The sequence below is a fragment of the Phyllostomus discolor genome, chromosome 4 (genome assembly GCF_004126475.2).
Source record: "Phyllostomus discolor isolate MPI-MPIP mPhyDis1 chromosome 4, mPhyDis1.pri.v3, whole genome shotgun sequence".
NCBI classification, from domain to species: Eukaryota; Metazoa; Chordata; class Mammalia; order Chiroptera; family Phyllostomidae; genus Phyllostomus; species Phyllostomus discolor.
The window spans coordinates 87675630-87703004 of record NC_040906.2 but is presented as its reverse complement, the minus strand read 5'-3'; the positions used below and the strand labels follow the sequence as shown (position 1 = coordinate 87703004).

The window sequence follows — 27375 nt, the reverse complement described above, 5'->3', positions numbered from 1 at the left end:
CCATTTCCAATTCCTCCCACAATCGTCTACACTTGTTTCCTTCCAGCTTTACTGGGCTGCCATTGTAAGTCTGGGCAGGTGTGACCCCATGTCATAGAGACAATCTTCTCCAAGCTCTCATGCAGGTGCTATAACCAGGGGGAGCTGCCCCCAGTTACAGCTTGAGTGGAAGTGACTTCCATCCCCCTGGCTCCAAGCATGGCCTCAGCTATTTAACATATCTATGCAACCAGTTAAAGGTTATAGATATGTTAAACAACCATGCCAGAGATTAGCTGCAAAGCTGTGGCTGTACAAACAGCTTTGCATGTTCCTGTTCCATGTGTCCCTTCCCCCAACCCACACCTGTGGGAGGGGGGAAAGGGGGAGGACATCCTATATATCTTTCTAATATTTCCTAGACACCTAGAGTTCTGGACCCCATTCCAAATCCTTATTTGGGGCTCCCCTCTTGGCTGCACCCTGTTATAAGAATACAAAGAAAAACCAAGCAAAGGAAAAAGGTATGTGGGATGAAGACCAGAGGCACCAGACACAAGCTTCCTAAAGCCTCTATTGGTGAAGTGACACAGGAGGTGGTTAATTCCTCCAGCAAGGGGTTGTGACAACATAAGAAATGCTGTCCACTCATTAGAGTCTCAGTGCTTGGGATTTTTACCAGAGCTAGTCACATTAGACACCCTTTGCCTCGTGCTTACCAAAATGTCAGACTCCCAGAAGGAAAGCACGCGTTCAGCCTAACACCTACAGTTGGGGTACAGTGAGCCACTCTTAATCTCACTTTTTTTTAATCCTCATCCAAGGACATGCTTACTGATTTTAGAGAGAGGGGAAGGGAGAGAGAGAGGGAGAAAAATATTGATGATGTGAAAGAGAAACATGGATTGGTTGCCTCTGATATGTGCCCCACCTAGGGACTGAACCCACAACCTAGGCATGTGCCCTGACTAGGAAACAAACCTTCAACCTTCCGGTTTATAGGACAATGCTCCAACTGAGCCATAGTGGCCAGGGCTGTCATGTCACCTCAGTCTTTAGGAGTAATGGAAACCCTCCCAAAATCCAAGTTTCCAGCACCAGCCTGGGGCCAATTCTGCAAGCAGGCATTTTTAGAAACAGCAGTTTCAGGCCTGCTATGTTGACTTTTTTCTGCACCCAGCTCTCTACATGTCAGTCACCGTGTCATTTCCCCAGACCTATTAGCTCACTACAGCAACCTCTGAACATTATGCAGGAATCCAAATGCATAAGATGGATGGTTTGTTCATGGCCTAAGGCCACCATGAGCTAAACAGCATGGTAAGGCCATCCTTGAAGCAGGAGAGAATCTACTGCCTAAGGAGGCCTGTTTTCCCAACAATGATCATGACATCATCAAACAGCCCCCTCCCTCCAGCCCCTGCTCTTCCTGTTCATCTGGGTCCTGCAATTTTGCCCAAAAGGCTAATAGTTTTGTCTAAGTTTGTCTGACACCCAATTGTTCTCACCATCCATTCAAAATCCAGAAGGCTAAGGCCGATAAAACATGGACATAAAAATTCTCTTCTCATAGATTATCCTTTGTAAAGCACATGAAAGTAGTGTTATTCCCATCTTGTACACAGCACAGAGGCCATGGCGATAGTGACAATGGGTCAGGTATGACTCTATAAGAAGTACAGCCCCACTCAGCTGCTCATGGAACCCCTACCTTAGGGTGAGGGGCCCACCTCTGTCACACTTCATCAAATGAAATATATGACTCTTGTATATTTCAATATTCCAGCCCTTATCTAGATGCTCCATGAACACTTGTGAAACAGGATAAAGAACATTAAAAGGTGAGTCAGAGAACAGGGCTACAACCTTAGCTCTGACTCTTGGTAGCTGTGTGATTTCTCAAGTCACTTTATGTCTTTGGGCCCCTGCTGTTTCCATGGCCACAGTGGGAGGCTCTGACACACAGCTTTGTGTGCCCAGTCCATGTCTAACTTCTCAGGGTTTTCATATTACCTAAAGGAATGGGGTGGGGCAAAGGATTTAGAATTCATTTGGTGTTAAGATTTCTGCATAACAGCTCAAATTATAAATATCCAGCTGTTCACTGTTTTTAAAAGTCTGAATAAAACTGAGACATCTGTGTACTCAAGATGTCTTGATTCTGATAAGATGCTGATCCCCTTGCCCTGGCTTCTACATGGTGAGGCTGACATTACTGAACAGAAAACTACCATTTCAAAGATGTTTTCCAAACAAAATTCATTCTAGAAAGGCTCCATTCATTCAAATATATTCTGAGCACATACTACAACTAGGTGCTGTGTGTATGCAAGATTTAGAACCACATGAACCAAAAGAATGCTGAATTATCAAAATCAATCAATTTTAAATATGCTTCCAAAATCAGGATATGGCATAGGACTTGGCTAGATGTCTAGGAGGGGACCCCGATGTATGATCTGGAGAAGATCTCCAACCACCAATCCACTAACCATACATTCTTTGAGTCAAATTATCACAACAAAGTACATAGCACAAACCAAAGTGTTAACTGAAAAAAGCGAAGAAAAAAAGTCTGAACTCACCGGGATTGCGGCAGTCCTTTTTTACCCAGATCTGCCCTCACACGTTCTCCTACATGTCTGTAGATTTCCACTAAGCTGTTTATTGCTGCATCTCGAACCTGGGTGTAAAAGAAGAGATCTTACAGCTACTCCGTGTCACCCCACAGCACTTCCTGCTGGGGCACAATAGGCTATACACCACCCCAAGTTTATCACCAATTTACCGATGCAACTATGAATACAGTCCTTTCTACACATTTGACTAGATGAAGCCATGTTTAACATTTTCACAGTTTTGATTCTGTAGGTACAATTCCAAGGAGCAGAAAAAAATTTAGGTCCCATCCCTATATTCAAGTCCATAACCCTTTGTTTTTTTATTCTTTAAGATGATGTCAGTAAACTAGAACTTTCAGGGCATCTTTCCAAATTAGAAAGCACTACAAAAAAATGATTATACTAAAAATAAAACACCATGTAATGTATTCTGGATTTAGGTCAAACATTTAGTGAACGAGAAAAATGGGTAGTATAGGCTACACAGAGCCCTATATTCAGTAAGAAGCTGATAAAAATTTTAAAAATTGAAACTGGGTAAAAAAGAGCTCATAGTCCTAAAAGGGAAATAGGAAAAAGTCCATAAATTCTACATTTAACACAGAACAAGATGTAATAAAAACAAGTATAAAAACGTACAAAGGGTTTGTACAGTTAAAGGGAAAAAGCACACCACAGTATACCAAGAAACATTTTATGGAAGAGGAAGGAACCACTTAAAATGTGCTTACAAGGACTGCATTTTACCAAGTAAAGATGGAATGAGACAGGTGCAAATAAGGCATAGTCTGTACAAAGGCATGAAAGCAGGTGTGAAGGGCATATGCTTCAGGAAGAGCAAGTAAGCAGCCTGGCACAACATAAGTATGAACTAAGGAAGCAGCAATAAATAAGGCTCAAGAAACAAAATGGAATTTAAAAAAAAAAAACTTGGGGAAATTTGAATATGGACTGTATATCACAAATTGTCATTGTAGCAACATTAAATTTCTTGAATATGAAAATAGCATTGTTATATAAGAAAATACCCTTGTTTTTAGGAGATACACACTGAAGCAGCTAGAGAATAAAAATATCATGTCTGTGTCATACTCTCAAATGGTTCAGGAAGAAAGTGTATTTCTGCCTACCCTCAAACTCACCACAGAAAGGAACCCTAACATTTCAGGCCATTAGGAATGCAAAAGACAAGAGCCTCATATGTTAAATACTACCTGCCAGGCCCAAGTTGAATATTTTACAGTCTGAGGTCTTCAAGTCTATGACCTTCCTCACAGGGCCACTGTGGACTGTGACACAGAGGAGGGCATGGAGGCTGGAGAGGCTAGCCACCTGTGGGTCCCACAGCAGATAAATAACAGAATGGGCAGCAGACTTCTACCTCTGAATGAAGATGCTCACACCCTTTTCACTTTAGAACTGGGTGTCAAAGTCAGAAAGCCTAAAACTCAAGGAAGGGCTTCACCTCCAGGGAAAGGGAGGGCACCTGTAAATTAGTGGGAAGCCAAATCTACCCTGTCCTCTGAGAACAGCAGTGCAGCCCCACAGCCAGCCTGCCTTAGAGAGCAGGTGCCACAGACCTGCCCAGACTCTACAGGGGTCAGATGCACTGCAATGCCACCTAAGGCCTGCAGCCCCACCTCCCCATTTCTGAAGTATTGGTCAAGCCCTAAAAAAAGGCTTGCCTTCTCCCCTACTGAGTATTGTCCAGCAGCAGAGAGTATTGAGGTCAACAGTTCTCAAACATTTTAAGATGTTTTTAGGCTTTGAAGATGTGTCAAACTCATCTAGAAAAGGGACTTCCTTAAGTGGAACAACAAATCAATGTTTCTCTCTCCCCATCCCACCCCTTAAAAAAATCAATTAAAATTTTTTTAAAAAGAAAAGGGACTTCCTATGTGTATGATGTCTTGGATGGCAAGCTGCCTTTGTTAGAGCCACTGCCCCATCCTCCTTGTCAAAACACACAGGCCTTGTTCTGTAATCTCCACTAAAGGAAGGAAATCCTGTTCTCAGATAAGGAAGTAACCATCACATAATCCCAGTCCATTCCCAGCTATTGGGTAACAAAAGGGCAAGGGATGTCATTCTCAAAAATAAAACATACATGGCGGCAGTGGTGGGGAGAGGGGGTGTCTACAGGAAACTTCAGAAAAATGCTTCTTTGCCCTTACAAAGAGAAATGCAGGAAGCTTAAAGAAAACATGAGACATTTAGGAAAAAGCGAACACTGACTGGGTGTCTGATGATAAGAATTACTCATTATTGACGAACAGGGGGAATAATAGTGTTAAAGTTATGTTTTTGAAGAAACAGAGTCCTCATCTTTCAGAGTATTTAAGAATTAAATGAAATGATATCTAAGATTTGTTTGAAAATATTGGGATGGAGAGGAAAAACAGATGGAACTAAACCAGCCTTGTGTTATTAGTTGTTGAAGTTCAATGACAGACACGAGGTTATGCACTGCCATTCTTCCCACTTCTATGTAAGTTTGAACCTTTCAACATGGGAAAAGTGAAAGAGAAGAACACAGGAAGCACCAGGGTTTTGTGTATTCGGCCTGCTGAACATGCAGCATGCCGCTAGGCTGTCCCTGAACTGTGGCCACGGGGAAAGCTGCAAAGGACAAGCATAAGGACTGAAATGGCCAAGACCCTAAGTATCTTGGTAAATCACTGATCCACTAACAAACCCTAGAGTCCCCTTCCTCCTAATACAGGGTGATATACTCTCCCCCTGCTCTAGCATTTTTGAGTTGGGACTTCATTTACTTGGAGCCAAAAGCATCCTAAGCACACATTCTTTATATCTGTCTGTGGGCCACTCTGAGAAGCTTCTGAGGGGCTTCCTTCTGAGGGGCTGAGTCACTCTGCACTCAGAACAATATGCAGATGAACTGGCGTCCTCTAAGGCAGGAGTGTCTGCAGAGTTCCCATTCAGTGTCAGCAGCATTCTGTAGAGCCAGGGGCAAACTCTCCAGGGGCAAACTCTCCGTACTAGAGCTGAAGACTGACTGCAATGTCAAGTACCACAGTGCAAGGATAGCATTGATAAGACACAACTGTCCTTTTTGGTTTGAGACATAAACAGCTAAGAAAACCAAGATACTCAAACAGCTGTGGGGTGTCGACTCAATTAAAACTGCTGGAATGCAGCCTAGAACAATAATGAGCAAGTTACAGTCCTGAGTCTCAAGGGCCACAGACTAGCAGGAAAAGCTAATGAAAAGCACTGGGAAGTTTCCTGGCAGGATGGGTCCTAGGAGATGTGGACTGTGTGTGTTTGTGCCTGCATACATATACGTGCAGATGTGAATACACAATTACCTTCAGAATACTCAGTCTGGAATACTCTGGCTGTATCTGTCTCCTACAGATTGCTAACAGCTGCCCATACAGCACCAACCTCATTTTACCCCCAATTTTCATCTCTCACAGGCCCAGCATGACTACTCATATCACCCCTGTGGCCAAAGTAAGCAACTGCACTGGGAACAAATGTGACTAGCCAGGCTGACTTTTCTGCTGCACTACAGGGTATCATGTGGCAGCAGTGATATCCTCAAAGTGTGACCTCTATAAAGGACATTTTTCCCCACAGAAAAAAATGGAGGGTATAACACCAAAAAGCGGAGAGGGGCAATTTAGAGTTTTTAAATAACTTTTATTTTTTATTTTCTAAAAAGGATTTTTATTTTTTAGAGAGAGGGGAAGGGAGGGAGAAAAGAGAGGAACAGAAACACCAATGTGTGAGAGAAACTTCAATCTGTTGCCTCTTGCACACCCCCAACCAGAAAACCTGGCCACAATCCAGGCATGTGCCCCAACTGGGAATTGAACCAGCAACTTTTCAGTTCGCAGGCTGGCACCCAACCTACTGAGCCATGCCAGCCAAGGAAAAAAGGGTTTCTTTCAATTAATGTTGAACATAAAATATGATTTTGTAAATAAAAATATCTAGAAATTATATTTCCAATGTCATATATTTAAGGCTAGATTAGAGAATGCATGCAAAAAAGTGGGTACCAGCAGGGGAGACCTGAGGAGACAGCTGGGACACTGAGCCTACTACAGACAGAAAGAAAAGCAGCCTAGAGAGCAGCAGAGAGAAGGTGCAAAAATGTAACTGAGATCAAGGGCAAAGATGAAATGAAGATGAAAGGATAAGACAATACATGGGAGGTGTCCCAAGAACTGGTGAAAGCAGGAAGGCACTTGAGCAATTACAAATCAAGATTTTTAATGAAGACCTGTTTACCTATATTTCTTTGGTAAATTTTTGTTTTTATTTTGAGTCCCTTTATCTAATAAAATGTTTTTCTTAACGTCATACAAATGACTCAGTGATAAGTAGAACTGAATGAGGCAAGAAAACTGGCACAGTTCTGGACCCCTGACCTGGAAGCCTTCATGAGCTACCTGGTAACCGGTCATATATTACCAGCTCCTCTCCCACCCTCTATGCTGAGGAAGTGGTACTTTGTTTGCAGGCTTTTGGGTTTTTTGTATTGTTTTGGTTTTAATTTAGGTAAAATTTACATAAAATATCTATAGTGCTTAAGGGGTCAAGGAGTTTCCACAGGTATACACACCAGTATAGCCACCTCGAAAAGCAACAACACATAACATTTCCACCATTACCTCAGAAAACTTCCAAGGTCCTTTCCAATCAATTTCCCTCACCCCACAGGCAATTACTGTTTGACTTCAATGAGCACTGATCACTCGCCCCTATGCCCACATTCTTTTGGCTGCAGAGATGATAGCCAGAGTAATATTTTGGAGGCTGGCCTGGAGGACATCACTTTATAGGCTAATTAAGTCTCAGCCCACATAGAGAAGAGGGCAGAGTGGTCACCACATTTACCAATGATATATTATAAATGCTAATGAGCATTATAAATGCTAATTATCTAGAGACTTCTGGCCGAGATGGAGGCATAGGTAGACACACTGTGCCCCCTTGCACAATCAAAAGAAGGACAACAGCAAATTTAAAAACAAAAAACAACAGAACTGACAGGAAATCAAACTATATGGAAGTCTGACAACCAAGGAGTTAAAGAAGGAGGAGTGGTAGGAGTGGTGGAGATGGGCAGCTGGGTGGAGAGGACTTGCAGCAAGGCAGTGGCTGGAGGACCAGATGAGGCAGTGGCTTATAGACTGGAGAGTCCCACATTCGTGTGCAGACAAACCAGAAAAAATAGGGGAGCGAGACAAACCACACAACCCAGGGTTCCAGTGCAGGGAAATAAACCCTCAAAACCTCTGACTGAAAATACCTGTGGGGGTTGAGGCGGCAGCAAGAGAAACTCCCAACCTCACAGGAGAGTTTGTTGGAGAGACCCACAGGGTCCTACAACATACACAAACCCAACCTGGGAATCAGCATCAAAAGGGCCCAAATTGCTTGTGGGTAGCGGAGGAAGTGACTGAAAGCCGGCAGAGAGCTGAGCAAGTGGCACTGTTCCCTCTTGGACCCCTCCTCCACATACAGCATCACAAGGCAGTGACATGGGTTGCCCCACCCTGGTGAACACCTACAGCCCCGCCCCTTACAATGTAACAGGTGTACCAAGACAAAAAAAAAAAAAAAAAATGGCCCACATGAAAGAACAGTTCAAAGCTCCAGAAAAAACACAACTAAGTGATGAAGAAACTGCCAATCTATCAGATGCACAGTTCAAAACACTGGTTATCAGGATGCTCCAGGAACTCACTGAGTACATCAACAGCACAAAAAAGACCCAGGCAGCAATGAACATTGCATTATGTGAAATAAAGAAAAATTTACAGGGAACCAACAGTGACAGGAAGGAAACCAGGACTCAAATCAACAGTTTGAACCATTAGGAAGAAATAACATCCAACCAAAACAGAAGGAAGAAACAAGAATTCAAAGAACTGAGAGGCTTAGGAAACTCCAGAACATCTTTAAACATTCCAAGGTCTAAATCATAAGGGTGCCAGAAGGAGAAAAGGAAGAGCAACAAGTGGAAGACTTATCTGAACAAATAATAAAGGATAACTTCCCCATTTTGGCAAAGGAAACAGACTTCCAGAAAGTCCAGGAAGCTCAGAGAATCACAAAGAAGTTGGACCCAAGGAGGAACACACCAAGGCACATCACAATTACATTGGCCAAGGTAAAAATAAAGGAGAGAATCCTAGAAGCAGCAAGAGATAAGGGGACAGTAACCTACAAAGGAGTTCCCATCAGACTGTCAGCTGATTTCTCCAAAGAGACCTTGCAGGCAAGGAGGGGCTGGAAAGAAGTATTCTAAATCAGGAAAGGCAAGGACCTACACCCAAGATTGCTGTATCCAGCAAAGCTATCATTTATAATAGAAGGGCAGATAAAGTGCTTCTCAGATAAGGTCAAGTTAAAGGAGTTCATCATCATCCAGCCTTTATTATATGAAATGTTAAAGGGACTTATCTAAGAAAAAGGTAAAAAATGTGAACAGTAAAATGACAACAAACTCATAGCTATTAACAACTGAACCTAAAAACAAAACAAAAACAAACTAAGCAAACAACTGGAACAGGAACAGAACCACAGACAGGGAGATCACATGGAGAGTTATCAGTGGGGGAGTGGGAGGAGGGAAAAGGTACAGAGAATAACTAGCATAAATGGTAGGTACAAAATAAAAAGGAAGAGGTTAGGAATAGTATAGAAAAAGGAGAAGCCAAAGAACTTAATATGTATGATACATGGACATGAACTAAAAGGGGGGGGGGGGATGCAAGTGGGAGGGGGTGTGCAGGGCGGAGGGGAATGAAGGGGGGGAAATGGGACATCTGTAAGAGCATAATCAATAAAATATATTTGAAATTTAAAAAAAAAAATAAATGCTAATTATCTTAAACAATAATCAAGAGTCCTATAAAGATGAATAAAGTCCCATCAACCTATCAGATGCACACAGAACACCAAATGCATCTTAACTGTCTACAACCAATGATTATTTCTTCTCATTAAATCACACTCACCTGGCTGTTTGGATCTCCAAGTAAATTACATATATGTGGCACAATCTTGCTTAGTGTCAAAGTATGTGCTCCAGAGCTGAAAGCAAAACAACTGTTTTATTGCTGGTGAGAACAGAGAAAAGAAAGAAGCTACTCTGCCCACACTCACCTCTTCTTCTCCATCCCCAAGGCCCTATTGCTATGTTACACCCAGGAGCTCCCCTTCTTATCTTCCCAATCTCTTTCCCATCTGGTTCCAAAATAAATGTGTTGAAGTGTCCTTTTGGCAGAGTTCAAAACTATTAGTGTTTCTCACTGACACGTCCTTTCCCTGGCACTCAGGCTCTCCAATGAGAGAGAGCCTCAGCCTTTCCCAGAGTTGTCTCTGGATTACTATTTTGTCAAGTAATGGTTCCTAATTTGCCCAGCCTGGCACACACAACTAAACTGAAGAGTCCCTCAATTCTCCCTCTGTGCACAGCTTGATGCTACTACTGACATTCAGGTAATAACAGCTGAATGAAAAGACTGTGATAAAATGGCTGCAGAGGATCCCAACTACACACTGCCCTGCTGGAGAACATTTGTTTACAACAGTGCACCATAAACGCTGTCACAATACGCTTTGTGAATACAACTGTCTCTGTAATCTGGTTGCTTCCTAAGGATACATTCTTAGAAGTGAAACTACTGTGATCAAAGGCTACAAACATTTTTTAAAAACTTTCAATACATATGACCAAATTTAATGGCACTGAAAAAGCTAACATGTGAGGAGGGAAAAAATTTACATTGTAATATAAATGTTATAATCCCAATTTTGTTATTAAAAATAATCTAACTTTACAGGCTATAATAAAAGTACCATAGTCAATAGTGATTATCTGAAGGTAGTAGAATTTTAGGTAATCATTATTTTCTTCTTTATGTAAATTTTCCACAACATATACAATATTACTTTCATGATCAGAAAAACTGATTTGTAATTTTTAATTTTACAAAGCTTCTCCTACAAATAAACACATGAAAAATGTTCAGCATTAACAGTCATTAGAGAAATACAAATTCAAATCACATTGAAATATTACTGCACACATATCAAAATGATTCCAATTAAAATCAGTGATAACATTCAATGCTAGCAAGGATATGAAAAAACTGATTCATTCACACATTGCTGATGGGAGTATAAGATGGCATAGACAACTCAGGAAAACAGTTTGGCAGTTTCTTTTAACACTAGAAATGAACTTACCGAATGAATAGCCATTACACTGACCCAAGAGAAATAAAAGCTGAGGGTGAAACAGAAACTTGTACATATGTTCACAGCAGTTTTATTTTTAACAGCCAAAAATTGTGAATGATTCCAAGGTCCCTCAACAAATAAATAGTTAAATTGTGATACTTCTGTGTCATGGAACTCTACTCAGCAATAAGAAAAAATGAACAACTGTTTTAGCAACAACATATATGCAACCTCAAGGGGAGTATGCGGAGTAGAAAAAGCCAGGCTCTCAAAGGGTTACACTGTATATGATTCCATTTACGAGGGAAGACCCAAAAAGAAACTGGAATTACCTTCTGGAGGGTGGGCTCCTTGTAGTACGGACTTCCCCTGCTAGCTAAACCTTCCAGGAACTCATCCGTATCAGTTTACTACCAGCTGGTGCTGTTCTGAGAGGCTGTGTTCAGCTTCAGTGAGTATTTTTTGAAGACTCTTTCAACATGTTTGCCCATTTCATGATGGGTGATTTATGAGCACACCTGCCCACACCATGCTGTGTTTGACTGTTTTTTAACCAACAACAGCATGACTCCATGCCCACCCTCCCTCTTCATCTGATCCCTCCCAAAGCAATTTTCTATTTGTTTCCCGGGATGAAAAAAGTCCTCAAAGAACCTTCTTGCCCATATGGAAGAGGTCTAACCAAAAAAAACCCCAAAAAAACAAAAAACAACAGCAGCAACAAAAAAAACCACAGCAAAAGCACTAAAAGGTATAAAAATTGATGTGTTCAAAAACTGTTTTGAGCAGGAGACAAAATGTCTCGATAGGTGTATCGCATCAAATGGAGAGTATTTAGAAGTACTGAAGTTCAAACATGTAAAAATAAATACACAATTTTTAATAAATAAATTCCTATCTTTGGAGGAAGGCCCCCAGCCCCAGAAATAATAGTTCTGAAATAAAGTCCATAGAGATGGAGATCAGATTAGCAGTTGCCAGTGGTTAGGGACTAATTACAAAGGGGCAATGTGAGGGAGCCTGGGGTGATGCACAGATTTGTACCTTGACAAGTGGTGATAGTCACCTGGAGCTCCACATGTGACAGAACTGTGCAGAAATGCACACATATGTGTGTGGCTGAAGGAATCGGAATAAGCTGTATGGATTCTATCAATATCAATTTCCTGGTGTTGTCGTTGCATAGACAAGATGATAACAGTGGGGGAAAGGGGTTGCAAAGCACCTCCCAGTACATTTGTCTGCAACTTCCTGAAATCCATAGTTATTTCTAAATAAAAAGTTAAAAATAAAACAGCTCATCCAAGGAAACCCTCAGGCCCCACCCAGACTTACACATTAAGTGTGGCAACAAGGCAGACACACGTGCCTTCCCGAGTCCTGAAATTCTTGTGCTTGAAGCCTCCCAGCATTCGGTCCCACACATACTGCAGACAGCAAAGAATAGGTAAAAAGAAAAGAAGAGACTTCTGCATTATTTTGTTTAATATGGGGTCAAATCAGTCCTGGCTGCTACCATCCCATTAAGTTATCTGAAAGACATACGGAAAAATGGTGACTTATATTTGTAATCAAGTTTTTTCAAAACACATCCCTTTATATCATTGCATTTAATTCTCCAATGACCCTAAAAGAAGGTATAGCTGTCTCTATTTTATAGGTAGAAAAGGGAGGCCAAAAAAGCTTGCTGACTTCAAAGATCACATACTTATATTGCTCTTGGCCTGGAACAGCTGTCTGCACCCTGTCCACAAGTCGAACATCTGCTCATCCTTCTAGGTCAGTCTAGTTTTTACCATCCCTGGGAAAAATTTGTCTGATACCCTCCCCCTGCCAAACAATGGGCAGTTGGACCCTTGAAGACAGGGCTGTGTCCCTCAGTCTGTCTGTCCCAGCAGCCCCAGCTCACTAGCAGAGAGAGAGAAAGGCTCCAAGCCAAGACTCCTAACATCCCAGGCACCACAACTGCTCTTCTCAGAGAAACACAGAATCAATTACATAACTGAGTTTGAGTCTATGGATTAAACCAAGCATTCAAAACCCATGTTAAATTCACTAATTTATTCAAAATACACCCTTTGCTATTTATTTAAATATCGAGAGGGAGAGGCCAAATAAAAGCTATGAAAATTTTCATCTCAAATACATCAGATTAGAAGAAATAAACCCTTTCTATATGGAGCAACCCACTGATGTTAGGGAATACACACACGCCACCCGGCCACAGAACGCCTCCCTTGCCCTACCTGGGGACTAGCAGCTTGATCCATGATCTTTAGCAGCAGGGTCTGGTCTTGCTCCCTCACGGAGTCTTTAGCATCTCCCAGTCTGTCTATTAAACTTGGCAGCACTGGAAATCAAAATCAAAACTGATCAAATGAATACCTGTTGGGGTGGAGGGGTGTGGTTACCAACTATTGATATTTCAATTAACTGGGAAGACAAAGTCCTAGCCTAAATGAGGCCCAGCATCTAAACCACCAATCCCTAGGGTACTACTCTCTTTGTTAAAGCCTGTGGAAACTACTTTAAGAATCAGCAAAATCCTTCTTTGCATGGGCATATTATTTTGTCATCTTCTTTACCACAACTTCCTCCAGCCAGGTCCCAATATATTTTTATGCTGGTGAAGTATCACTCTGGATGTCAATAGAGTATCTTTGTAAGAAACAGTCAACACAAAAGGAAATTTAGGTACACAAGAAAAAAGGGCTCCACCGTATTTGCTTGGGGGTATAGAAAGAACACACACTTATGGCTCCATCTACCTTTTGTCTACACTGTGTTTTAATTTTACATAACACACACACAAGTTTATCAGACAGAGTCCACCTCTTCCACTCCTCCTGCATACATGTGGAGTATGGGGTAGTGTGCCTACCAGAGGTCAACTTCTTTTAAGAGTCTATGAGCCTTTATTTTACCAGAAGTATTTCTGAACAATTCAGCTAATTTAGGAGAAAAATGGAGCACTACTAAAATGCTGGATTTCTAAAAGTAAGGGAGATTTTTGTATGTAGATGGACAGTTAGTGCCAGAATGGGAAAAAGAGTTTTTGACTTGACCCAAAGGAACACACTAACCAGAAAGTTAACAGAAAATAACAAATACACACATACCAACTGAAATGGAGGCATCTATAAGGAAATGCTTGCACACACAGGTGTGCTGAGTGATCATGTTGTCATTACAAAATCACAGAGATCAGGAATTTAGAGATGAGTACGTCATCTCTAAATCTATGAAACCTGTGGTTATTTTTATTTCATTTCACTGACGTATCGTTTTCGCTTCAAAATAAGAAAGTGATCCTTTACTACATAGTTTTAATCACATTTACAATCAAAGTGAAAACAGAGCTGGCTGGGTTAGAGGGTTGTCCCAATAGCCAAAGTGGTGGGTTCCATCATGGTCAGGGTACATACAAGAAACCAACCAATGAATAAGTGAACAAGTGGAACAACAAATCAATGTTCCTTCTTTTCTCTAATAATCAATATTTTTTTTAAAAAAGTGAAAACAGTAATACCAATAATAATCATCTGGAAAAAAATACAACTGCAGGGGATTTGCAGTAAATTCTCAATGAGGGAATGTCTCTCAAAAGGGAAGGTTCAGGGACAAACACGACCTGGAAAGCACTTAAATGTGACAGCTAATTTATACAAAAAATAAAAGAATTATCAGTAACACTTCGTATTAGAACATAAAGGTTGGAAGAAGAAGTCAACAGAAAAGTACTGGGCGGAGATGCCAATTGATACGGTGAGGCCAGAGTATCTAGGGTGAGCAGCGGAGGGGAGGGGAGGTAATGGTGCAGCCCCAGCACACCGTGAGTAAAAAAAAGGGGTTGGGGCGTTGGCTGGGAGGCTGAGAGGACTAAAGGGGACGGTTAAGGGGCAGGATGGGGCAGGAAGGGGCAACAAAAGTGATGGCTGGGAGGACTGGGCACAGCTAACTGGAGGATTTGGGAAGACTAAGGGGAAACTGGAGGCAGGAGGATGAAGAATATGGGGACCCGCTCCACACTTGCCCACAGCTTACCTGTGCCGATCTGCGCCTTGAACCGATCCTGCAGCCGGGTAACCAGCGCAGACAGGATGTCCATCCCCAGGAGAACCACCTGCAATGAGTGGGAAACATTGGGACCCTGTTTGTCGCCAACACCGAACCCAGGGCCATCGCCCGGCAGCTCCCGGAACGCGCCCAGCAGCTCCTGGAACGCCCCCGTATCTCTCGTTCAGGCGCTGTCCCAGAGCCCAGAAAGCGCATGCCGACTGGCAAGATTGCATTGCTTATCAAGAGGAACGCTGCTCCTGCACAAAAGGAGGAGTTTACAATTTTAATGGAAATGGTCAGTGACTAAAAACGAAATAAAAAAACGCCACAGCCTGACCATGTCCAAGGAGCTAGCTAGCTACGGAATATCAAGAATAAAAAGCAGCTCCGCCCCCTTCTGGCCCTGCCCCCAGCGAGGAGCGCATATGCAAATTATCTCTTGGCTGAAGTGTGGCCTTCTGGGTAAAACAGAGGGCCCGCTCCGCTACCCTCAGAAGCCTGAGAAAAGAAGGAGTCGGTGTTTAGCTTCCGAGACCTGTGTGGTCAGCTCAAGTACACTAGCTAACGGGCGACTAGGCAGAGACTTGAAAATGAATCACCACAACCCTACCAGGTATTGGCCAATCCTGCTTGCAGCGCACGCAAACACGCCACCAACCATCCTTTTCTTGGGGTTGCGCTACTGTTCAATGAACGTTTAGTGAGAACAGTACTGCTAACGCCATAACAACACACTCGCACCAACTAAAGCTTAGCTTTACTTTGGTGCAATTTTTGGAAAACAATGGAAAATGAAAGCTTTTTTCCACTACTACACAGTTAAAAAACAGTGGGGGGTGTAAGAAAATGTTTTAATTCTGAACTGCTGCAGTACTGCACTTAGCCACTAGACGGTGCACGTTAACCTACTTTTAATTTTCTGTCACTTATTCTGGTTGTACATTAACAACGACTAAACACACTCCTCCCCCCGTGGAAAAGTCCCATTAAACACCAGGAAAATAAAAACACAAAAACCTTTCTCAGGAGGAAGTGGTTTTGCATCTTGTAACTTTATTCTATTAAACGTGACACAAAAACAGAGCGGGAACATAGCCCAGGTTTCCTACGGAACTACTAATAAACAAGACTCAGGCAACAATAATTACCGAACTGTTAATTACATCAGGCTTACATAAACGTTAGTTACATGGTAATTATGATTCCTTGCATCTACCTACCTGTTTTACGACTAGTATTAGAAACAAAAACTACAGGCTTTTCCACTCAACTCTGAATCCACTTCTTCAAAATTAGGGGAAGTAAAATTTACCCAATAATCACCTTAATACATAAACTGCCCTTGCAAGAAACTGGCGACTTGATGATATTGAAGGACATAATTTTAAATGTTTTTATAAAGAGAAGACTGGTTTTTAAAGTTTAAAAATATATAATGGTATAAAACACTTTAAAATAATGACTCTACCCATGAGCTACAGAGGATTAAGTATCACATTTTGATAGTGAGTTTCTCAATTTTAAGTTAGAATGACAAACATTACCTCAGCCAGGTGATACAGGTTAACATCAATGGTCATAAATTATGTTGATAGTGTGTATGCTGGAATGTGAATAAAATGCCATTTTGCATCAGGGACTGTCCTAAAGACCCATAAGCCTGGTCTAATCATAAGAAAAGCATGAAAATCAAATAGAGGAACATCCTACAAAATACCAGACCAGTATTACTTAAGTAGTACTCCATATCAAAGTACTCCCCCTGCTCCATCAAAGTTATCAAAACCAAGGGAAGCCACAAATGGTCACAGCCAAGAGGAGTCCAGGGGAACCCGCAATGTATCATGGCCCTGTAACAGATAAAAGACCTTAGATAAAAAATAAGGAAACCAAAATAAACTGGACTTAGTTAACAATAATCTATCGATATTGCTTTATTTTTGTAACAAACCATGCTAATGTTAGATATCCATAATTTTGGAGACTGGTGTGGGGTACATGGAGACTCCGTACTACCTTTGTGATTTTTCTGTAAATCCAAAACTGTTATAAAATTTAAAGTTTATTTTTTTTAAAAAGAGCAACCTATCCATTAGTTGGTCTTTATCCATTAGGCTTTTCCCTAATGAAATCCTATGCATTGGATGATTGCATTACTATTTGAGAATGAAGGGTTGTTATTCATTACAGAAACATTAACAATACTGCCCTTTTTCTTTTCAATCTCCCTTGTTGCTCTTTTATGGCATTTACAAGATGCTCCTGCTTTCTAAACTCTTCATAAGGCATAAACATGCTTTCATGACTTGGGACACTTCTTTCCAGCCCCTTCCTGCCTGAAAGGTCTCTTTTGAGAAATCAGCTGACAGTCTGATGGGAACTCCTTTGTAGGTGACTGTCTTCTTTTCTCTTGCTGCTTCTAAGATTCTCTCCTTCATTTTTACCTTGGCTAATGTAATTGTGATGTGCCTTGGTGTGTTCCTCCTTGGGTCCAACTTCTTTGGGACCCTCTGAGCTTCCTGGACTCCCTGGAAGTCTGTTTCCTTTGCCAGATTGGGGAAGTTCTCCTTTATTAATTGTTCAAATAAGTTTTCCACTTGCAATTCCTCTTCTCCTTCTGATACCCCTATAATTTGGATGTTGGGACATTTAAAGATGTCCTGGAGTTTCCTAAGCCTCTCCTCATTTTTTTGAATTCTTGTTCTTTCATTCTTTTCTGATTAGATGTTTCTTTCTTTCCTTCTGGTCCACACTATTGATTTGAGTCCCAGTTTCCTTTCGGACACTATTGGTCCCTGTACATTTTCCTTTATTTCACTTAGTTGTAGCCTTCATTTTTTCAACTAATTTGTGACCAAATTCAACCAACCCTGTGAGCATCCTGATTACCAGTGTTTTGAAGTGTGCATCTGATAGGTTGGCTATCTCTTCATCGCTTAGTTGTATATTTTCTGGAGCTTTGATCTGTTCTTTCATTTGGGCGTTCCCCCCCGACCCCCACCTTTGGTCTCAGCTAGCCTGCTATGTATAAGGGGTGGACCCTTAGGTGTTCACCAGGGCGGGGCAACCCACGTTGCTGCATTGTGGTGCTGTATGTGCGGAAGGGACCAAGAGGGAACAATGGTGCTTGCTCTGCTCTCTGCCAGATTTCAGTCACTTCCCCCACTACCCACAAGCAAAGTGGGCCCTTCTGGTGCTGATACCTGGGTGAGTTGGCTTGTATACATTGTAGGACCCTGTGGGTCTCTCCAACGAACTCTACTGTGAGGCTAGGAGTTTCTCCTGCTGCCACCTCAACCCTCACAGGTGTTTTCAATGGGTGGTTTGAGGCTTTATTTCCCTGCACTGGAATCCCTAGTTGTGATGTCTGTCTCACTCCCCAGGTGTTCCTCCCAGTTTATCTGCACATGAATGTGGGACCTCCAGCTCCATTAGCCGTCTCGCTGGGTCCACCAGCTGCTGCCTTGCCACAGGTCCTCTCCTCCCAGCTGCCTGTCTCTGCCCCTCCTACCAGTCTGGATAAATGTGTCTTCTCTAACTCCTTGGTTGTTGGGCTTCCATACAGTTTGATTTTCTGTCAGTTCTGGTTGTTTTTTGTTTTCAAATTGCTGTCGCTCTTCTTTTAGTTGTACGAGGAGGCACAGTGTGTCTCCCTATGCCTCCATCTTGGCCGGAAGTCCAATAATGCTGCCTTCTTATCTCACTGTACTTCTTCAAAATTCATTGAATACTAAGATGTAAAAGGACTACTGTATTTTCAGATATGACAGTCCAATGTCAGTTAACCTACCCGTAGAGTCTGGGGGAAAACAGACTTTAGGCTCTTCCAGAATGAATGGAGGTTCACTTGGTAGGTCTGACCAGAATAGGTCTAGTTAAATCATGAACAGCAGAAATCAAAAAGTCTTACCCAACTGGCATAAAAACAGGCACATGGACCACTGGAACAGAACAGAGAGCCTAGAAATAAGCCCAAGTCTCTATGGTCAATTAATATTTGACAAAAGGGGCAGCAACATAAAATGGAGTAAAAACAGTCTCTTCAACAAATGGTGTTGGGAAAACTGGACAGCTACATGCAAAAAAAATGAAACTTGAGCACCAACTTACACCTTACACAAAAATAAATTAAAGGTGGATAAAAGACTTAAATATAAGCCATGTCACCATTAAAGTCCTAGAGGAGAACATAGGCAGGAAAATCTCAGATATTTCACGCAGCAACATTTTTACTGATACGTCCCCCTGAGCAAGGGACATAAAGGAAAGAATAAACAAATGGAACCTCGTCAAAATAAAAAGCTTCTGCACGGCTAAAGAAAACAGTATCAAAATTAAAAGAGAACCAACTGTATGGGAAAACATATTTGCCAATGATACCTCAGACAAGGGTTTAATCTCCAAAATATATAAAGAACTTACATGACTCCACTCTAAGAAGACAAGCAACCCAATTAAAAAATGGGCAAAGGACTTGAACAGATACTTCTCCAAGGAGGACATACAGAGGATCCAGAAACACATGAAAAGATGCCCAATATCACTAGCTATCAGAGAGATGCAAATTAAAACCACAATGAGATACCACTTTACACCAGTCAGAATGGCCATCATAAACAAAGCAACCAACAAGTGTTGGAGAGGTTGTGGAAGAAAGGGGTCCCTAGTACACTGTTAGTGAGACTGCAGACTGGTACAACCACTATGGAAAACAGTATGGAATTTCCTCAGAAAACTAAAAATGCATCTGCCTTTTGACCCAGCAATTCCACTGCTAGGATTATATCCTAAGAACCCTGAAACACCAATCCAAAAGAACCTATGCACCCCGATGTTCATAGCAGCACAATTTACAATAGCCAAGTGCTGGAAGCAACCTAGATGCCTATCAGTAAATGAATGGATCAAAAAACTATGGTACATATACACAATGGAATTCTATGCAGCAGAAAGAAAGAAGGAGCTCCTACCCTTTGTAATAGCATGGATGCGACTGGAAAGTATTATGCTAAGCGAAATCAGCCAGGTGGTGAAAGACAAATACCATATGATCTCACCCTTGACAGGAACCTAAACAACAAAACAAAGAAACAAGCAAAATATGACCAAAGACACTGAAATAAAGAACAGACTGACAGAGTTCAGAGGGGAGAGGAGAGGGAATTTCAGGGGCATTTCAGGGGAAAAGGGAAAGGGTTTACAGGAACAAGTATAAGGACACATGGATAAAAACTAGGGGTGGGTGGAAATTGGAGGGAGGAGGGAGGGTTGGGTGGGTGGGTTGGGATGGGAGTAAAAGATAGAAAATTGTACTGCAACAACAATTTAAATAAATTTTTTTTAAAAAAAGAATCAACCACACACACACACACACACACACACACACACACACAGAGTCTTACCCAGATAGACTTGGAGAGTCCAGAGAAGGACTTCTCTCCAAGAAGACTGAGTTGGCAGAAACAGTACGGAGCCCCTAGCACCCTCACAGCACAATACCCAACTGGATTTTGGAAGGAAGCAGAGGGATTTGTACATAGTTATCTAATTCATCCTCTGTCACAGTCCCAGTGGGCAAGACAGCGAACAGTCACCTATGTTTACTTTCAGAGTTCAGGCCCTTATATGTTTCCAATTCCCTATCAAAGAAGGGGATAAATGAATAAAGTCAATGCTCAGAAGACCACTCTAATTGTTAGCTGTGAAGCCTCTCTGTGTCTAAGTTTTCTCACCTGTTAAACGGAGAAAACTTTTTAACAGGTGCCTAACTACCTCACAGGTTGTTGTGTGCATGTGAAGTGCCTAAGATAGTGCTTGATGCATAGTATGGGCTAAACTACCCACACGCTGGCTATTATCACTGCCATTACGATGGGTAATAGGTACTAATCAGTGGTCCCATGGAGGCCTATGATTCCTGAGGACAAGGGGCTGTCAGAGAAGGCTTCCTGGAAAGAATTACACTGCATGATATGGAGTTTTAAAAACTAGCCTCACACCAAAGGAAACAAAGACCTTCAAGCAGAGAGAAGAGCCTGTACAAAAGTGAGAAGAGTGAGAAAACTGCCAGAAAGGACCAGAGTGAGGTGGGTAAGTCATGTGGGAGGCAGCTCCTGAGGGCCCTCAGATATGTCTTGAAGAGAGTGATAAAGCTACTGAAGAGCAGTCAGGAGAAAGGGGGAGTGACAGAGAAGCTGGAGCTTTTAGACAGGGCTCTGTGACCACCATGAGGAAGGTGGCCTGAGAGGGAGAGGACAGAGGCAGGGAAGGGGTCAGGCTCACACCCAACACTTACTGCCTTTAGTTTTCATTAAGCCATTAACTGTGCAATACCCTTGAGCACCTGCTCGATTATTCCACTTAATTTTCCTTTTTAAAAAACTTACTGAATTTTAGAGCGAGAGGAGTGGGGAGAGTAACATCTATTTTTTGTTCCACTTATTTGCGCATTCACTGGTTTAGGATTCTTGTTATGTGTCCTGACTAGGGATCAAACCCTTGACCTTGGCGTATCAGGACAAAATGCTAATGAAGTGTGGGTTACCTGGCCAGGGCCCCACTTGATTTTCTGAATTTATGCTTGTTTCCCCAGATAAACATTCCTTGAATGGAAGGAATACTATGACTATAGTCAGTCAAAATTTTCAAAATATATAGCACAATACTGGATACATGGTAAGTGATCAATACACTCCTATTTTTATTGACTAGTAATGAATTAATCTGGAACAGGTGAGTTCTAAAGGTCCAATGCAGTTCCTTTATCCTACAACTTTAAAAAAGACACTTTCAAAAGTAGGTGATAATGGCTAAGTAACACAAACAAATTCTCACACCAAAAACAACTAAAAATTCTGGATATAACATATAAGGACATCTGCCTGGAAACATCAGAGAACTAAGAAGGCACAGAAGAATTACCAGGCTGTAAAACACAAGAAAACCAAAATTCATAGAGATAAGCCTACAGCAAATGGTCCACTTTTTCCCTAGGGCTATTTATACACTGAGAAAGGAAAACAAAACACAGAGAATTATTTTAATCACCACTTGGGTCTGGGAGAAAAAAGGATGGATTCCAAAACCCTCGAAGACTGTTGGTCCAGATAACCCCCTCAACTGGGGCTAGAACTCCAAATGGTTCTACCTTGCAAGGATGAACTGGAAATAAAACAGCCTTCAGATGGACCACTGATCAGTTTCCAAGAATCTAGGTGGCTGAGAAAAATGTTATCAGATGGAACTGATCTTTGATTGCTGGTGCCCTAAAGCATGTGGGAGATAAAAACACAAATGATTTCTGGATGGAGAGAAGCTCATCCTCCTCTAGTATTCAATTTACTGTTATAAACAATTTTCAAATACAATGTCTGCAACACAACCAAAGATAACCAGGCACAACTATAAATAAACCAGAACAACTATAAATAAAAACTAGCAGAAACAAAGACCTATATGAACTATGCATATGAGAATAATTAGAAAAAGACATTAAAATAATAATTCTTAGTATGTTTAATAAGAGAAAACACATGACTAAATTTGGGGGATAGAAATGACAACTTTTGAAAAGTGAATTACATTTTTAAAAGAACCAAATAACACAATACCTAAAACAAGTGCTGAATAAATGGATTCAAAACCACACTGGATACAGATGAAGAAATAATTAAACAGGACTTCTGGCCAAAATGGAGGCATAGGGAGATACACTCCTCACAAGACCAAAAGAAGGACAACAAGTTTAAAAACAAAAAGCAACAGAACTGCCAGAAAACTGAATAGTATGGAAGTCTGAATACCAAAGAGTTAAAGAAGAAACATTCATCCAGACCGAAAGGAGAGGTGGAGACGGGCACCCAGGGCAGAGAGGCTGGAGGACCAGAGCAAGCAAGGGGACAGCTAGCAGACCGGTGGTCCCACATTTGCATGCGGGTAAACCAGGAGGAAAAACTGGGGAGTGAGACAGACCACACAACCCAGGGTTCCAGTGCAGGGAAATAAAGCCTCAAAAAATCTCTGACCGAAAACACCTATAGGGGTTGAGGTGGCAGGAGAAACTCCCAACCTCACAGGAGAGTTTGTTGGAGAGACCCATGGAGTCCCAGGACATACAGAAACTCACCTACCCGGGAATCAGCACCAGAAGGGCCCAGCTTGCTTATGGGTAGCGGAGGAACTGACTGAAAGCCGGCAGAGCTGAGGAAATGGTACTGTTCCCTCTTGGACCCTGCCCCCACAGTGTCACAACCAGAAACATGATAGCCCCGCCCTGGTGAATACCTAAGGCCCCACTCCTTACAATGTAACAGGTGCACCAGAGACAAAATAATATGGCCCTAATGATCAAAGTTTCAGAAAAAATACAACTAGGTGATGAAGAGATAGCCAACCTATCAGATACACAGTTCAAAACACTGGTAATCAGGATGCTCACAGAAATGGTTAAGTATGCTTGCAAAATAGAGGGAAAAGTGAAGGCTATGAAAAGTCAAATAAAGAAAAATGTACAGGGAACCAACAGTGAAGGGAAAGAAACTGGGACTCAAATCAACAGTTTGGACCAGAAAGAAGAAATAAACATTCAATTGGAAGAGAATGAAGAAACAAGAATTCAAAAAAATGAGGAGAGGCTTAGGAACCTCTGAGACAACTTTGAATGTTCCAACATCCAAATCATAGAGGTGCCAGAAGAAGAAGGGGAAGAGCAAGAAATTGAAAACTTATTTGAACAAATAATGAGGGAAAACTTCCCCAACTGGTGAAGGAAATAGATTTCCAGGAAGTCCAGGAAGCTCAGAGAGTCCCAAAGAAGTTGGACCCAAGGAAGCATATACCCAGGCACATCATAATTACATTACCCAAGATGAATGATAAGGAGAGAATCTTAAAAGCAGCAAGAGAAAAGGAGACAGTTACCTACAAAGGAGTTTCCATAAGACTGTCAGCTGATTTCTCCAAAGAAAACTTGCAGGCAAGAAGGGGCTAAAAAGAAGTATGCAAAGTCATGAAAAGCAAGGACCTACATCCAAGATTGCTCTATCCAGCAAAGCTTTCATTTAGAATGGAAGGGCAGATAAAGTGCTTCCCAGATAAGGTCAAGTTAAAGGAGTTCATCATCACCAAGCACTTATATGAAATGTTAAAGGGACTTATCTAAGATAAAGAAGATTAAAACTATGAATAGTAAAATGACAACAAACTCACAACTACCAACAACCAAACCTAAGAAAACTAAAATGAACTAAGCAAACAACTAGAACAGGAACAGATTCACAGAAATGGAGATCACATGGAGGGTTATCAGCGGGGAGAAGGATGGGGAAGAAGAATGAGGGAAAAGTTACAGGGAATAAGAAACATAATTGGTAGGTAGAAAATAGGCAGGGGAAGGTTAAGAATAGTATAGGAAATATAGAAGCCAAAGAACTTATATGTATGATCCATGGACATGAACTAAGGTGGGGAAATGATGGTGGGAGGAGGTGTACAGGGCAGAGGAGAATAAAGGGGAGAAAAAAGTGGGACAACTGTAACAGTATAATCAGTAAAATATTTTTTTAAAAAAGAATTAAACAGGAAACAAAGTCTGCAATAAAAATTAGAATGAAGCAGAGAGGCAAAAGGATGGAACATTCAAAACAATAGGTAAGAGACAAAGAATAGAGAAGACCTAGCATAAGTTTCAATGGAGTTTGAATAGGTCAGCCACAGTATGTAAAAAGCAATAGCTCATAACTATTTGGATGACTATTATAAAAAAAGAGAGAGAGAGAGAAAGAAAATAACAAGTGTTGATGAGGACATGGAGAAATCTGAACTCCTGTGATTTCGGTGAAGAATGTAAAATATAAAAGAGTGCAGCTACTGTAGAAAATGTTATGGTGGTTCCTGAAAAAATTAAATACACAATCACCATATAATACAGCAATTCCACTTCTGGGTACATACCCAAATGAAGTGAAAGCCAGAATTCCAACAGATAACCTAGCAGTGTTATTCACAACTGCCAAGAGGTAGAAACAACCCAAATATGAAAACAAGAATCACACCCAATGATGAAATGCTGAAAATTTTCTTTTGATATGGGAAACAATACAAAAATGTCCACTCTACAATTTCTTCTCAAAATCGTTTCTGAAGCCCTAGGCTAATGCTTTATGGCAAGAAACACAAATGTTAACACTCACAAAGAAGAAACAAAACTGTATTATTAATGGAAAACATAATTACAAGTAGAAAACCTGGAAGACCTATAGATGTATTATAAAACTAGTGAGTTTCACAAGACTAAAACAAGCATACAAAACACAATCAAGGAATACCAAACAGAACATGAAAATGAATGAATCAAAGTCCCACTCAACAATACAGATAAATCTCACAATAAGGAGTGAAAAGGCCAGATGCAAAGTATCTGCACATTTGTATTAAGTTCAATATGTGGAAGAAAAGGAGCCACATATTAACCTGACAAGCTCAGGGGAGGCCTTGGAAGAAGCCTTACAAACTCAGAGCCCTAACGTAACCACAAAGGATGGTCTAAAATTAAAACTTATTAACCAAAAACGGTTTATGTCAGTTTATGGTGGGTGGTCAAGTACTAGGCCTGCATTTTCCCCTAAAAAAGGTCAGTCTTTACCTTAACTGAGCCTATTGTTTTTTTGTCATCTATGATAACATACCTTTGGAATGTCAAGGTAACTTCCCCCTTTTCTCAAACCCCTTGGCACAAGCTGAGACCACGAATTCCCTCATTGTTATTGTTATTGTTGACTGTTAACTATCCCTTACCCACTTATGTAAAAGAAGTATGTGTCTATCATTTTACCTTTTATCCAATCCTAGAGGTTTCCCCACTTTGCTTTCTCCTGCCTCCCTAATCTATCACCAATCAACTTCATGTAACCCCTTTTGACTCCTCCTTTGAGTCTAATGTATACAACAAATAAGGTCCTAAACTGCCATTCTCCAGAGCATTTCTCAATCCGTTGAGATACTGCGTCCCAGCAACTGTCATCAAAAAATTCTCTACAGGTTTGAATGTTTTTTACATTGACAAATTGAAAAACATAAAGCAAAACATAAGCAATAAGGTACATATTTAGATGACCTAAGTAAAAAGAAGAGCAAGAAAGTGATTACCATAAAAATGAAGACAATGGTAACTTTGGGGACTGCTGGAAATACTCTAGGCAATTAAATAGCTGTTTAGCTTTATAACAACTCATTAAACTGTGTCTACAAGTTTCATACACTTTCTATATATAGTTCAAGGTGTTTTGTTTTTTAAGTTTAAAAACTAGGTAAGTGAGAGTGAGCCTGGGTCACTGTAAGCATGTGATGAACCTTGTTGCCTTACTTTCCAAACCACTAGTAAAAGCACCAAAATGGAACCCACTGTAGTTCTCTTCCTAGCATTGTAACAGGGTGCAGCCAAGAGGGGGTCCCCAAATAGGGATTTGGAATGGGGTCCAGAACTCAAGGTGTTCAGAAAACATTAGGATATCCTCACCGCCCCTGCCCCCACAGGTATGGGTTGGGGAAAAGGACACATGGAACTGGGCCATTGAGAGCTGTTCCGCATAGGACAACTTTGCAGCTAACCTCTGGTGTGGTCATTTAACATATCTATAACCTTTAACTGGTTACATAGATATGTTAAATAGCTGTGGCCATGCTCTGAGCCAGGGGAATGGAAGTGACTTCCCCACCAAGATGTAACCGGGAGGCAGGTCCCGCAAGTTACAGCGCCTGCGTAGGAGCTTGGAGAAGACTGACTCCGTGACATGGGGCCACGCCTGCCCAGACTCATGATGGCAGCCCAGTAAAGCTGGAAGGGTATGAGAAGGCTAGCAAGTGTAGCCAATTGTGGGAGGAGTTGGAAATGGGGCTGCAGAGGAAGACTGGCGCAAATATTCAAACCAAGATGCGGCAACTATGTAGGAGAGAACCACTCGGTCTTTAGCAGAGTGGGGACTCCCGCAGCCCTGCAAGAGAGAATCACCATGCAGCTTTAGCAGAAAACTGCCACTCGGCTTTGGCAGAGTGGTAACCCCCCTCCTTGCAGCCATTGAGGAGGGAGAACCACTCGGTTTTGGCAGAGTAGAGACTCCCACAGCCATTCTGCAGAGAGGACCATGTGGCTGTGGCAATAGAAAGGAGAGCCACACAGCTTTGCCAGACTGGGGACCCCTGCAGCTTTAGAAGGGGGAACCACCACCGGCCTTTAGCAGAGATCCCGGCAACACAGCTGATGGTGCCAGGAACCGAGGGAGGCCTACCAGCTGAGCACAGATTACTGGCAAGAACTGGGGGCTGCCTGAGCCATGGACTTCTATTTCTTTTTCTTTTTTTTTTTTAATGAAATTCTCCTTTTTTTTTAAGATTTTATTTATTTTTAGAGAGGGAAGGGAGGGAGAAAGAGAGAGAGAGAAACATCAGTGTGAGGTTGCTGGGGGCCATGACCTGCAACCCAGGCATGTGCCCT

General features: G+C 41.6%; 1 protein-coding gene and 1 non-coding gene across 43 annotated transcripts in view; one reads left to right on the top strand and one right to left on the bottom strand.

Moving 5' to 3' along the window:
• CLASP1 (cytoplasmic linker associated protein 1) overlaps positions 1-27375 on the bottom strand; it is a 291646-nt gene that overhangs the window by 170645 nt on the left and 93626 nt on the right. For all 42 annotated transcript variants that reach the window (XM_036023578.1, XM_036023585.1, XM_028533500.2 and 39 more), the window contains 5 exons: positions 14871-14949; positions 13073-13176; positions 12162-12253; positions 9599-9674; positions 2565-2662 (listed from right to left, as the gene is read on the bottom strand). In XM_036023578.1, the coding sequence (XP_035879471.1) occupies positions 2565-2662; positions 9599-9674; positions 12162-12253; positions 13073-13176; positions 14871-14949 (449 nt within the window). The remainder of the gene's footprint in view (positions 1-2564; positions 2663-9598; positions 9675-12161; positions 12254-13072; positions 13177-14870; positions 14950-27375) is intronic.
• Positions 15542-15667, top strand: LOC114514387. The gene has a single exon (XR_003686045.1). It is a non-coding gene; the product is annotated as a U4atac minor spliceosomal RNA (small nuclear RNA).